General features: G+C 39.0%; 1 protein-coding gene across 1 annotated transcript in view; it reads right to left on the reverse strand.

Moving 5' to 3' along the window:
* Positions 1 to 853: 853 nt before the first annotated feature.
* The window catches only part of LOC107812017 (mediator of RNA polymerase II transcription subunit 23), a 33,912-nt gene continuing 19,929 nt past the window's right edge, over positions 854 to 14,836 (reverse strand). Inside the window, exons 8-12 of the mRNA XM_075253987.1 lie at positions 8,842 to 9,122; positions 8,373 to 8,456; positions 3,472 to 3,566; positions 3,074 to 3,236; positions 854 to 2,988 (exon numbers count right to left, since the gene is read on the reverse strand). Of these exons, the coding sequence (XP_075110088.1) occupies positions 2,698 to 2,988; positions 3,074 to 3,236; positions 3,472 to 3,566; positions 8,373 to 8,456; positions 8,842 to 9,122 (914 nt within the window). The 3' untranslated portion in view covers positions 854 to 2,697. The remainder of the gene's footprint in view (positions 2,989 to 3,073; positions 3,237 to 3,471; positions 3,567 to 8,372; positions 8,457 to 8,841; positions 9,123 to 14,836) is intronic.

The following is a 14,836-nucleotide window of genomic DNA, read 5'->3' on the forward strand; positions in this document are numbered from 1 at the left end:
TGATGGTAAGCAACCTTCACTTCCAACTAAGAGGTTATGAGCTCGAGTCTCCCCAAGAGCAAGGTGGGAAGTTCTTGGAGGGAAGGATGTCGGGGGTCTATTTGGAAACAGCCCCTCTACCCCAGGGTAGGGGTAAGGTCTGCGTACACACTACCCTCCCCGGACCCCACTAAGTGGGATTATACTGGTTTGTTGTTGTTGTTGGGTTCCGATGGAGTTTGATTGAGATCGTTTTGATTTCGAGCCTTCCGGTGCCAATTCGAGTTCCCATCCGCGATTCGTTACGTTTTTGAATTCAAAGAAGTGAAACAATCAAATTTCTGCTATATTGAGGTCCAATTTCTCTTTCTTCCTGCAATTTATTTTACATATATTTTTCTATCTTTCTTAAATTTGCTGCTTGTTGAACGACATCATGAAATTCTGTCGTGGTTGATATTATCGTTTGCGTATTAGTTTATTCTCAATTGAGTAGTTGCTACGCTTGAATCACTGCTTCTTCAATTTGGAACAAGAAAAATGAACTGGTTTTGAGTTGCTGGGTTTAATTATGGTAATTAAAATCGAAAAATGGATATTATTGTGAAGCAAGGAAGAGGTTAGGCTTAAGAATATTTTGACTGTTTTTGTATTTTATTCTATTCGACTCGCTAGTAACATGTTTAGGCCGACCACACCTAGTAGGCAAACTTTAGGATTTTTGTTAGTTTTGAGGCGAGAAGTCGTTCCCGTAGTTAAATTTATCCGGGGAATACCCCGAAGGATTTGTATACACTTTGTTCCGGGGAATGCCCCGTAGTATTCTGTAACTGGAGGCCGAAAGCAAACTCGTAGTACTTCTATTTCTATTTCATTTTTATTTTTTTATTTTCCTTTATTAGGTGGGGACGATCTCGAGCCTCCTATGTGTTAATTTTCCCATTTCTGTGTTTATTACCTCAATTCGAATATTTTAAAAGCCGACTAGATCAAGTATGCAACCGTACTAGTTACGGGACTTGGGGAGTGCCTAACACCTTCTTCTCGAGTCAAATGAACCCCCTTACTCAAATATTTGGTGCAGACTTAGTTTAGAGTCTGAAATGTTTTAAAAGGAAAAATCATTTTTATAAAAAAAGGTGACCTAGCACACCGAAATCAATGTCAGGTGGCGACTCTAAAAAAACTTTTTGAACACAATTTTGTCACTTTTAATTAAAAACCCTTTATTTTGAGCTTTACAAATCTCTTTTATATATTTTAAGAGGATAAGTTGGTAAAAAAAGGGGTGTGACAATGAGTGCTACTAAATCTACTAGTATGAAAAGGAGAAACTTATAACTACCTACTAACCTTCTACCCTACTCCTCGACCTCCACACCTTCTTATCAAGGGTCATGTCCTCAGCCAGCTGAAGCAGTGTCATGTCCTACCTAATCGCCTCTCCCTAGTACTTCTTTGGCCTACCTCGACCTCTTCTCAAACCCGTCATGGCCAACCTCTCCCACCTCCTAACAGGAGCATCAATGTTTCTCCTCTTAACGTGCCCGAACCTTGATTCCCGCATCTTGTCCTCCACGGAGGCCACTCCCACTTTGTCCTGAATAACTTCATTCCTAATCTTATCACTCCTGGTACACCCACTCATCCATCTCAACATCATTATTTCTGCTACTTTCATCTTTTGCACATGGGAGTTCTTGACTAGCCAATACTGAATACTACCACTAAATGCAAAATTGAGTTGTTCTCTATGATTTAATATGCAACCAACAACCATAAATTTAATAAGCACTTCACTTCCCATAATAAATGATTATATGGTTTCTTAGAATTTTGCTATTTAAATCTCTACTTATGGACGATGTTGAGGCTGTAAAGGTTTTAATTGGCACTTAATGTGGTAAGTGATTTCCATTTTACACTGTCAAACACATCTAAAATCTAATTGCTTAATTGTTCAGCTTTAAGTCCTGATAAAAATTATCAGACAGGCTCTTCATGGCATCACGTAAATATGTTAGGGCTTATGCAAACATTTAGCATTTAAAACTGGCAACCGTATGAGATGCACAGGTAATTCTGACAGAATAAATATTAATAACTTGAGTAAAATAAGTACTTCCGCTTTTTCAAATTATGTGCTGGCGTTTGACTAGGCACCCAAATTTAAGAAAGAAAAAAAAAGACCTCTAAAATTTGTGGCCTTAAACATGGCATAGCATATATGTGTCTAAGAACCATGTCGTTAAGGGTAAATTTGGGAAATTTCAAGTTAAATTGTCTCCAAATATGAAAAATGTGCCATTCTTTTTGGAAGAACTGATAAGGAAACGGTGACACATAAGATGGAATAGAGGGAGTAATAAACAACTAGTTAGATTAAGGAATGAGCTTCATCATTCTGTATCAACTTTTAAATACGCAAAAAAAATTGATAAATCTTTTAGCACTCACAAATTATGTATCTAGGATGAGATATTTTGTCTTTTCGGGTCATATTTTCTACTGATGCTTTTAAGACTATCGAGGTGCAGTTTAGAACCCTTCTCTTTTTTTTCTACTTTAGTGCAAACTTTTCTTGACTCAGGTTTTCCTTCCATTTCATGAACTCAACATCTGTCATGACCTTTTCTACCAAAGTGACATGCGGAAACGTATGAAGAATAAGTAAACCCATAAAACACAAAGAAACATGCACCTAAGAGGGAAAAAGGTTTAAAGCTTCAGATAATTCGTACGAAGAGGAACCATTTCATGTACCTGCTGCCATGCTTGGATTGCCAAGCCCCTTTTATCCATTCGCCCACTCAAAGCGTCGCGTAAAATTGAAGGAAAGTAGCGCAAAGTTTTCTCAGACCAGGTATGCTGGCTAGTTGCTAGAATCTGTTCTAGCATTGTCTGAAGATACAGTAACTGATCAAACTCCCCGATTCCACGTGTTTTGATTATGATTGCAAGAGTAACAATTGTTATTCTATTTAAAGTCTCAGTAAACTCAGTTGGACCCTGCATATGCATTGAGTAGCTCAGAAAAAGTTATAATTTGAGTTACAGAGCATGCACAAAAGTTCAGCTGGAGAAATATTCCTACCTTCCCTTCCCTCTTCACATAGAAAAAATCTCTCAACGACAAAATCAGATTCATACATAAATTCTCAGCCAATCGGAAAATGCGATGATCTCCACGTTTCCCTTTCAGTGTAGAAATCATTTTGGTGACATCATACATCAAGGTCTTGCTCTTGCCTTGATACCTAGAAAAGGAAGAAGTTTATTGACTTTATTTTTTATCAGTTATTTAGAGAATCAAGTTACAGAATCCTAACAATTGAGGAGGTGCAAAAAGATGGTAATGCTATCTATATGTACAAATGTGAATGTACTATTCTTTAGTAAAAGCAACATTGATCATCAGTCACAGACATAAGTAGAGAATATAGATAATAGAGAAGAAACTGATGAATTCCCAAGATGAGTAACTTCACTCACCTGTAGAGTGAAAGGAAACGATAGTTAAGAATTTCAAACACCAAGATCGTGTTTCCAGGCTTGGTCAATGTGGTGGGATTCCTCGATGTTAGATGCTGCAATAGAAGTTTGCATCAAGAGCAAAACGTAATGAACTCCAGTAGAAAAGTGTGCAAACAAAAACACAAGTTAGACTAACCATGTCTCCTACCAAGAAAATGAAACTGCCTAGAAAGAAATCCTAGCAGCATTCCATAATGGGAAGCCACAATTAATCCGAATTAGCAAGAAACTAGAGGAAATTCACTAACATATTACACCGATTTCCCATCAAAAGATGAACCACCCACTGAACGATAGAATACGGAACTTAAGTGCTTCTACAATAATGTCGCTATTCTGGTACTAAAACCGACTAGTATAGTAACCACACAGTTTGCAGGGGGGATAGTGAAAGGAAGTCACTGCCTACAGGTGAAGGACAAAGCCCGAGGAAGGCCTATGCTACAGTAAGACTGTGTTATGAAGCTACTTAATTATTTAAAAGAAAAGGAAAGGCACTTGCATTGAGTCATGTTGGTGTAGGGTGTAGGATAGGCAATAATACTTACTGAATGGCCTGACCATCTCCTAAAAGCTTTAAGCTAGAGAAAGCACACATTTATTTACTTAATTATGTCTTCCATAATGCTGCTTAACAAAATATGTCCTATATTTGTGAATCTCTTTTTTCTGTCCATACTTCACAACTGACCTCTCTCATCCTGTCTCCAACTTCCTCATACCTCTCTCAGTTAACTTTGCCCTTACATAATCCTCCTCTGCTTCCTCTCTTACCTCCCAAGTCTCTTAGTCCTAACCCGTTCCAACAGCAGTATGACATTGTTGCAGCCCTTCAATATGTTCCTGCTACGCACACGACATATTAGTTACTTTTGTTGAACTTTGAAATAACCCCAACATCCACCCTCCTTCTCGATGAAGTTGAGTACCTACTTCCTTAACTCCATCATAGACATCTTTTACTTATGGCATTATTTCAGAAATGCTGAAAAATACCTCTCGTGCAAAATAGGGTTCTCAATCTTTGTAACTTATTTCAGTTTACTTCTCCAGATACATTTTCTTCGAGTATACCAAAATCCCCATATTCCTGGTCGGCCCCTTTATCCACCCCACCCTTCTCACCCTCTTTTCTCCCAATTCCTCTAATCCTCCCACACCTTTTTGCTTTCCCTTCTTCTGGTTTATTTTCAAACCTGTAATGCCAATTACCTTAGTTTTAGGAGCAATGGTCTGAGTTTTAGGAGCAATGCCTTAGCAGTTAGCACCCATTTTATCATCCTTCTCCGCTGACCTTAGCTTCAGGTTCTTCATCTTTCAGGATTTCTTCATTCACTCCATTAATGTCTTTGACCTCAACAATAGTCGACAAATAAGGAATCTCATTTCTAGCCACTTCCTACTGTTTTAACTGTTGATTCCACACCATCTTTGTCGATTTAAGACGAGCTGAAGAATATCGCTACAGTTGTTGGCTTGCGTTTACTACTTTTGTTTGATTCAACTTGGTCCTGATTTGAGCCATCTTCTTCTAGGTCTCAATAAGATCTCATTGTTCCTCTAACTATCTCAGTTATTAAGATCCGTACAAAGGCAGGAGGTCTGATGACTTTCACGAAAATTCATAAACTGCTGAAACTGAAAAGATTCCTGGTGCATTACAATTACAAAAAAGGTGACTAAAGACCCCAAAATAAATTTGTATTTCTGTACAAAATGTCTGGAAGATGAAAAACAACATAGAACGGCCTTGCATTAATAAAATCCAGTACATGTTAAATATCATCATTAAAGTTAACAAAATAGATAAAACCAACCCCAAACATTGTTTTTGTTTGAAGAAGCAAGGGAATTATCATTAATAAGCATCAAGAAGATGCAGAGTAAAAGATGCAAAAATTACAGTACTGCTTGATGGTGCCTGCTCATATACAAAAACTAATCTAAAGCTAAGGAGAAGACACAATCCAAAAAGTTCTCACAGCTAGATACAGGGACCTGATTGAGCCAACTAAACACATTCAGTAAGCATTTGCTGTTCAGAGGAACGAGCATGCTTATTAAGCTGTGGGAAATTGGAAATTCACCATAATGAAAATAGCTAGTCTGATAACCATCCGATACTCATTGAAGGATACTGGAAATTGAATGGAAAGGGTTACTACAATGACTCAACTTCTAGGATGCCGGAAAAGTGACTAACAGTGGCTGAGAAATGCGATAAACACCCAAAATAATTGATTGAAGGCTGCTTAATTAGGTCTCTCGCAGCCTGAAAATTCTAGAATTGGCATGCGTAGAGTCAAAAGTTCAAGTCGACCAAGATGATGCCAAAATTTTGATCACAGAGTGAGAGACAATGACAAACTCGTAGAGAAATTCTGAGTAACCGGAAAAAAAAAATTAAAAAAAAAAATAATTAAAAAAAAAAAAAAAACAGTCAAAAGCTTCTGAAAATCAGCTGGGCAAGTGCAAAAATCTTAGTCCATTTCCACCGTGCAGAAAGAAATAGTGAAGTCCCCTGGGACTACCAATCCCAGAGTGAATTAACCTTTTTTGCACTACCACCTTAGTTTAATAGACATTGGGGAATTGGCTTGTGACCTTCACTCACTGAGAAAATCTCACTGATAAGCTCTTGGGCCTTCATCGGTCTAGGGTCTTTTGCACTGACAAGAGATGAAATTAGAATGAGTTGAATCAAACTTATAAGTCGATCAACAGAGTGCTGGAGTCATGGGATGAAAGTAGTCCAATATGCTGCACTCACTGGCACATGTGGGCAAATCTCAGACAGTTCTCGAGGCGTGTCGAGGTTCCTATTATAGTAAGTTGAGGTTCCATGGTAGCTCATTTATTGGGTTATGCTCTCACAAATGTCCAAAAACTGATGGTGGTGCTGATTTGAGAACAGCAGCTCACAGAAGACGACAAAACCTCAATCAGATGTGACCGTCATAAAATTGCACAACAACAATATCTTCACGATACATCACATAATTTCTCGCCAAAGCTTTGATATCATGTGGAAAAATAGAGAAAAAAGGGGAACAGGTTGGAGAAAATGAATACAAATGTCTTAAGCCGACAATTTCTATAAACACACTTTTCGATGTCTAAATTTACATTTCTCGATGTGGACCACTTATGCTTTTCGCGTTTGCAACAGCATTATGAATATAATAACTCTTTGCTCAAAATCTTAAGAGGAAAAAAAAAAGATTCTCAACTAATCCCTAAAAAAACACTCAAAAATATATAATTTGGGATATTACATTGTATAAACACTGACATCAAAAGGGGATAATTTAGACTATCCAATAATGTGAATCTGCGACTAATACCAAAGATCTAATCTTGCTTACAGCAATAATAAATTGGTTTGGATTCTCTCTACCTACTAGTAGTACGACAAAGATGGCTAATAGTAATAATAGTAACAATAAATAGCTTGTACATTACAACACAATAACAAAGAGATGATCAAGTCGGATAAGTAAAAATAACTCATAAAATGTGTGTTATGGAGACTAAGAGAAAATTCCAGTTTTATGGTTACTAGGGCCGAGGACAAGCTAATGACATCGCACAGCAGGACAAAAGTTCTGCTACTTGACTGAATAAGCACTTAAAGTGCCACACATGTAACATATTCATTGCATAAAGGCACAGCGAAACCATTCACAATATTATAGCCCCAAAAACAATTCTTATATCTACAAGATAAAGATTGATTGTTAATGTCAGTGATGCAAAGACAATCAAAAATCATTACGAAATTTCAGCTTATTTTGATCTTCGGCAAATTCTTATACTAGCATCAACTCTAAAGTGTTTACAACCTGTAAAATACCATCTCTTTCAGTGAAGTGCTTTCATGAAACACCAGCTTAAATTTCAGATAATATTTGGGAAGTAAAAAATCATTGCAGAGTACGGCCTGAGTGGCCACCAGTGTTATTAAAAAGCCACCGCTTTGTTGCTTAAAGAGATGAAGCGATGCGAAGCAAGGGATATCACTTCATCACTGAAACCATGCACTTCATAGAACTATGCACTCCAAACAACGACAGGCAAAGCGATCCCTATGAGAAGGGGTCTGTTCTTTGAATCTCAACTTTGAGGAGTAAGATGAATACCAATGTTATTGTAAATCAGATACTAAAAATTAGTTACTGTAATTGCAGGTTAATCATTATAGTACTGAATTCATAAATGTTTGGTATTCTTTTAATGTCGTGAATTCTGCGCTTTACGTCTCGCTTTTCACTTCAAAGTCCTAGGTATCTCGTCAATTTTTGTGCTTTTCGCTTTTAAAAACAATGCTAGCCATCACCTTTCATAATGGTAAAATATCATCAAGGAATGCTTTGTGCCTATCCAATCATGGTATTTTATTCCTTGATGAATTTAATACATCCAATAGTTGAAGGCCTAAAATACAAAGAAACATTGTTTTGGGGCATGCTACTCATCTGAGAATTTCGCTTCAGACTTTTAATGGAGACACAGTGAGAGGAGCAAGCAACAGATTCTTCATAAATACTTGTTCTCAACCTAGAGCGTGATGTCTGAAATCAGAGGAGACTATCCAATTGATAAGTTATATTTGGTGGAGTAACTCAACAATAGCATTTGCCTTTTAGACTGTTACGAAGCAAAATAGTACTGAACCATGATAAAGTAACTAGTACAGATATTATAGCAAATTTGGCACATAACCAGTAGTGACATTCTCAGGAGGTTTCTTTCGCTTACTGGATTAACACAATGAATGTAGTTCCGGAGAAAATGCAGTGGCATGCCAAAAAATTAAATACCAAAGAAGGAATATTAGGAGGGAAAAGAGGAGAAGTTACAGTTAAGAGTGAGCGAAACAACGAATGGGGAGAAATGAGCATCAACCTACAGTATGTTTCAACCACAGCAATGCTAGGCACAGCCTGCAAAAATGATAGAATGATATTAAGCATTCACAACTGGTACGATGAACCTTCAAAAGAAAAAGGGAACAGGGAAATACTGGCTTGCTCTTAGTCAGAGTGGAGTTAGTATGATAATAAAGCTGCAGTAAATGTGAACGGATAATATCCCTTCCAAACAACATGATCAAAGCAAATAAAACCACAAGAAAGAGTGGACAAGGGAGACCTACCAATCCATTGACAAAATCGTATAGTATTGCTCGAGTACTAAACTTTATATATATATATAGAAGGCATGTAGATGAATTGATCAGTGATCTTGAGATCCATAAGCTTGAGAAAAAAAATCCTTTTTTCTTTTTACTTTTGGAAAAGACCAACAGGAGGAAACCATAGTAAGTACCTGTCCAGAAAACATTGATTCTTCCATCTGAAAAGCCAGTTTCAAGCACAAATTTGTGGAAAATCCTGATAACAATGATATTGGCAGGGGGCTAACTTCACGCATCACCATTAACCTCTCGTTAGACTGCAAATTTGGTCCAGGTAAAAGCTCAGTAACCCCAGCGGAGGTTAACCAGTGCATCACAGTTTCACAAGCAGGCTGGGCCATTGTGTAGGACACAACCCAAAACATCCCAATTGATCTATCATCCAAATTCATATAATCCATCATGCGTTCTCCTGATTTTATGGAAATGAAAAAAAGATGATAATCAAAAGCCATCTCAAAGGAGAAAGGTTTGGATAGGCGAAGTAATACTCCATAGCTAGAAATGGAAGAGATGCCCATTTCCATCCAAACCTAGTATAAACATAAAGACCTCTCTATGTTCACTAGAATTGGCTGCATGAAAGCACAACAGAGAAGAGAAGACCCCTCTGACTCACATAGACGGAAAAAGTTTTGAGCAATACTAAATGTTAAGAACACAAGCTCACCATCCACAGGACAGAGACTAGGATGCATTGAGAGGGCTGCATACCAATTCAACCCAAGTAGGTTCTGCTCAGTTCCTCATGAGTTACCAAACTAAAGCCTATATAGAGCTCCACCGAACACGGAAGTATCTTCAGTTTGGGTTCAGCAGCTTGATTGCTGCTTGCCCTTGAAAAAGAGGTACTCCAACATTGCACGAGAAACAAATTACACTCGTGGTCCCCTTTATGTGGCGTCACTTGACTAGACACTGAGCTTAAGATATTAGTTGGGCTTTATATATTGAGTACAAGGGAAGAAAATATCAAATGATGGTTGAAAAGTTAGTTTGATTAATATAACGGTAAAGGGCCAAGTATACCCCTGTACTATTGAAAATAGTTTGAATATATCCTCCGTTTCACTATGTGGTTATTTTTGGACCCTGCCGTTATACTATGGTACAAATATACCCTTATTTTGGACCGAGTGTCACGTGGCTGCATGGGATTAAAAAGACCCATCCCAATTTTTTAACCCGGTTCACTTAAACATTACCCATTACCCGACCCAAAGTCCCCCAAAATTAAGAAAAGCCCCTGGACGAAAAAGAACCCTTATATCAATTGATAAGGAAGAAGAGCATGATCACGACTGCGTCAACCAGCTTCTTCCCATAAATCGAATGCGACGGGTGACTGGAGCATCGCCGTCCTTTTCCCTAAACTGGAATCTTGTGGCATTGTTGGAATAATACTTACGGACTACTTTGGTGCAGCATCAGGAGCTTTGCTAGTAATTTCGAAAAGTTGATTTAGCTCCATGTCGTTCACCATTGTTCTGTTAAAATTTGAATGCAGGGAGAAGCTAAATCAAATAGTTTTGCCGACTTTCTATGATGTTGATCCTTCTCAAGTGAGAAAGCAAATTGGGCGCTTCGGTGAAGCTTTGGCTATACACAAGGAGCGATTTGGAGTTTAAAGCATTGAGAAGGGGACAGCTACAAGGTGGGTATACTGGTGAAGTGAAAAGGAAGAAAAGAGAGAAGATTTCAAAATCTAAATAGAAAAAGGAATTTGAGATTCCAACAGTAATTTGATATGTTTTTCAATCTTCTTTTTTCGCGTAATTTGACAAAGTGGGAGAGGTGAAACAAGGGTTCTTTTTCATTCACGGGCTTTTTATAAGTGATTTGGGTTTGTGGGCAGGCGGGGTGTGGGGGGGGCCTTGGGTCGGGTAATGAACAATGGTTAAGTGAACCCACATAATGAAACGGAGGATATATTTAAACTATTTTCAATAGTACAGGGTATATGTATCCAGGTGCCCTAAATTTTCCCTTGTCCCCAGGGTTCTGGAAAGGACATATCAAAATGGGTCTACCGTAAGCAGTCTTACATTACTTTCTGCAAGAGGTTATTACTATATTTTGAACTCATAACCTCCTAGCCACACAACGACAATACCATTGCGCTTAGACTGCCCTTCTTAGTTTGACTAGCATAAATTAACAAAATGGACATCGTCATTGAAATTCAAGTTTAATTGGTCTTGTGAGAATGCACGGGAGAAAAATCTATTATCGATATCTACTAAGTATTTTACAATAGCCCTATTTATAACTATACACAATACAATATTCTACTCTTATTCCATATGGGACTAGGATTATTTACATACCTATCTAACACTCCCCCTCAAGCCGGTGCATACAAATCATATGTACCGAGCTTGTTACATATATAACTAATACGAGAACCAGTGAAAATATCTACAAGCTAATCATTCGACTTCACAAACTTTGTAGCAATATCTCCTAAGAGTATCTTTTCTCTAATGAAGTGACAGTCAATCTGAATGTATTTAGTTCTCTCATGGAACACTGGATTTGACGCAATATGAAGAGCAACTTGATTATCACACACAAGTCCCATCTGACTAATCTCACCAAATTTCAACTCCTTGAGCAACTGTTTGATCCAAATTAGCTCACATGTGGCCCTAGCCATTGCTCGATATTCTGCTTCTGCACTAGACCGAGCAACCACATTCTGTTTCTTGCTCTTCCAAGACACCAAATTTCCTCCTACTAAGACACAATATCCAGACGTAGAACGTCTATCAGAAGGTGATCCTGCCCAATCAGCATCTGAGTATCCAACGATCTGCTCATGACCTCGATCCTCAAATAATAAGCCTTTGCCTGGAGCTGATTTTATATACCGAAGAATGCGGACAACTGCATCCCAATGACTATCACAGGGAGAATACATAAACTGACTCAAAACACTTACAGGAAAGGAAATGTCAGGTCTAGTCACTGTGAGGTAATTTAATTTACCAACCAACCACCTATATCTTGCAGGATCGCTAAGAGGCTCCCCTGTCCTGACAGAAGTTTAGAATTCGGATCCATTGGAGTGTCAACATGTCTACAACCTGTCATTCCTGTCTCCTCAAGAATGTCTAAGGCATACTTCCGTTGTGAGATCACAATACCCAAGCTAGTCTGAATTTCTGCCAGGACAGGGGGAGTCGCTTAGCTTCCTGTAAGATATAGGCAGCTGGTTGGTAAATTAAATTATCTCACAGTGACTAGACCAGACATTTCCTTTCCTGTGAGTGTGGAAAGTCAGTTCCTTGACTCTCCCTGTGATAGCCATTGGAATGCAGTTGTCCGCATTATTCGATATATAAAATCAGCTCTAGGCAAAGGATTATTGTTTGAAGATCGAGGCTATGAGCAAATTGTTGTGTACTCAGATGCTGACCGGGCAGGATCACCTTCTTATAGACGTTTTACGTCTGGATATTATGTTTTAGTAGGAGGTAATTTGGTGTCTTGGAAGAGCAAGAAACAGAACGTGGTTGCTCGGTCTAGTGCAGAAGCAGAATATCGAGCAATGGTTGTGGCAACATGTGAGCTTGTTTGGATCAAACATTTGCTTAATAAGCTAAAATTTGGTGAGATCAGCAAGATGGAACTTGTGTGTGACAATCAAATTGCCCTTCATATTGCATCAAATCTGGTGTTCCATGAGAGAACTAAACACATTGAGATTGACTGTCACTTCGTCAAAGAAAAGACACTCTCGTAAGATATTGCTACAAAGTTTGTGAAGTCGAATGATCAGCATGCCGATATTCTCACCAAGTCCCTTACTGGTTCTCGTATTAGTTACATATGTAACAAGGTCGGTACATACTATTTGTATGCACCGGCTTGAGGTGGAGTGTTAGATAGTCATGTAAATAATATGATTTAGTCCTAGTCCCACATAGAATAGGAGTATGATATGTATTGTATAAATAGGGCCCATTGTATTATAATTAAACAAAATATCAACAATAGATTTTTCTCCTGTAAGATGGCTCACAGTTCGTATGAGATATTGATAGTATTGGATTAGTGGCATTGAGACTAACTTTGAAATCAAAATGTTTGACTGTACATCATATGTTTTATGTGTTTGTGATTAGACGATATGTTCATGACGAGAGTGTTCAACTCGAGCGGTGAAACTAGATGAAAATCAAACTTACGAGGAAGGTATAATATCCACGGTTAATAGACAAATGCGACAATTGAGGTAGAAGAAGGTTGCTTCAGTGAAAGTGTTATGGTGCAAACATCCGACAAAGGTTGCTACGTGGGAGTTCTATGCAGACATGCGAAGCAAGTACCTGTAGCTATTCGAGATGTTAGGTATACTTTTAACTCGTTCGAGGACAAACGTTATCTTCAGTGGGGGAAAATGTAATAACCTCAATTTAGTTTGGGGGAAGTTATTTTGTATTTTAATCAAAAGAAGGCAAAATTTAATAAATAAATAAGAGAAAAATGAGTTAGCTTGGAAAAAGGGGAAAAGGAGTCGCTGGTTTCAACCCAATCAGAAACGCAAAAGGGGAAAAACGCAGACAAATAAAAGAAAAGAAAGGGAGAAAAAGAGAAAAAGAATGGGGATAAAAATAGGAAATTTCAACCCAAAGCATCAAGGTAATTATCCTAAACTTTTATTTGAGTTTATTACGTGATTATGAGGAACAGCAGCTTTTGCTCGTCTGTATGAGGAACTAGGGAACAAAGGCGGGGAGAAGAAGTTATTCCGACTCGCTAAGGTGAGAGAGAGGGCGGCTCGGGATCTGGACCAAGTGAGGTGCATAAAAGATGATGACGGCAAAGTTTTGACGGGGGAGGACCAGATTAAGAGGAGATGGCGGTCCTACTTTCATAGACTTCTAAATGAAGAAGGGGATCAGGATATTACACTAGGTGAATTGAGGAATGCGGACAGCCCTCATGAATTAAGTTATTGTAGGGACATTGAGGTCGATGAGGTCATGGAGACAATGCGTAAGATGAGGAGGGGCAGAGCTACCGGGCCAGACGAAATCCCGATTGAACTTTGGAGAGATGTGGGTAGAGCAGGCTTGGAATGGCTTACTGGGTTGTTTAATGTTATATTCAAGACTAATAGGATGCCTGAAGAGTGGAGGTGGAGTACAATGGTTTCATTGCATAAGAACAAAGGTGATATCCAGAGCTGTAACAACTATAGGGGTATCAAATTACCGAGTCATACCATGAAAGTCTGGGAGAGAGTGGTTGAAATGAGAGTGCGAAGGACGGTGTCTATTTCAGACAACCAGTTCGGGTTCATGCCGGGGCGATCTACCACAGAAGCTATCCACCTTATTAGGAGGATGGTGGAACAATACAGGGATAAGAAGAAGGATCTTCACACGGTGTTTATCGATCTAGAGAAAGCGTACGATAGGGTACCTAGGAAGGTCTTATGGAGCTGCTTAGAGGCTAAAGGGGTCCCGGTTGCATACATTAGGGTGATTAAAGACATGTATGATGGAGCTAGGACTCGGGTTAGGACAGTAGGAGGCGACTCCGAGCATTTTCCGGTTGTTACAGGGTTGCACCAAGGGTCGGCGTTCAGCCCTTTCCTATTTGCCCTGGTGATGGATGCCATAACGCATAATATTCAAGGGGAAGTGCCATGGTGCATGCTATTTGCTGATGACATAGTCCTAATTGACGAGACCCGACGCGGCGTCAATGAGAGGCTAGAGGTTTGGAGACAGGCCCTTGAGTCTAAAGGGTTCAGATTGAGCAGGACGAAGACGGAATACCTCGAGTGCAAATTTGGGGACGAGGCGACGGACGAGGGAGTAGAAGTGAGGCTTGAATCTCAAGTCATACCTAAGAGGGGTAGTTTCAAGTACCTTGGGTCAGTTATTCAGGGGACCGGGGAGATCGACGAGGATGTCACACACCGTATAGGGGTGGGGTAGATGAAGTGGAAGTTAGCGACGGGAGTCCTGTGTGACAAGAAAGTGTCACCGTTACTAAAAGGTAAGTTCTATAGAGCAGTAGTTAGACCTGCCATGTTGTATGGTACCGAGTGTTGGCCGGTTAAGAACCTACACATCCAGAAGATGCAAGTAGCAGAGATAAGGATGTTGAGGT

Source organism: Nicotiana tabacum, chromosome 1 (assembly GCF_000715075.1).
Source record: "Nicotiana tabacum cultivar K326 chromosome 1, ASM71507v2, whole genome shotgun sequence".
Classification (NCBI taxonomy): domain Eukaryota; kingdom Viridiplantae; phylum Streptophyta; class Magnoliopsida; order Solanales; family Solanaceae; genus Nicotiana; species Nicotiana tabacum.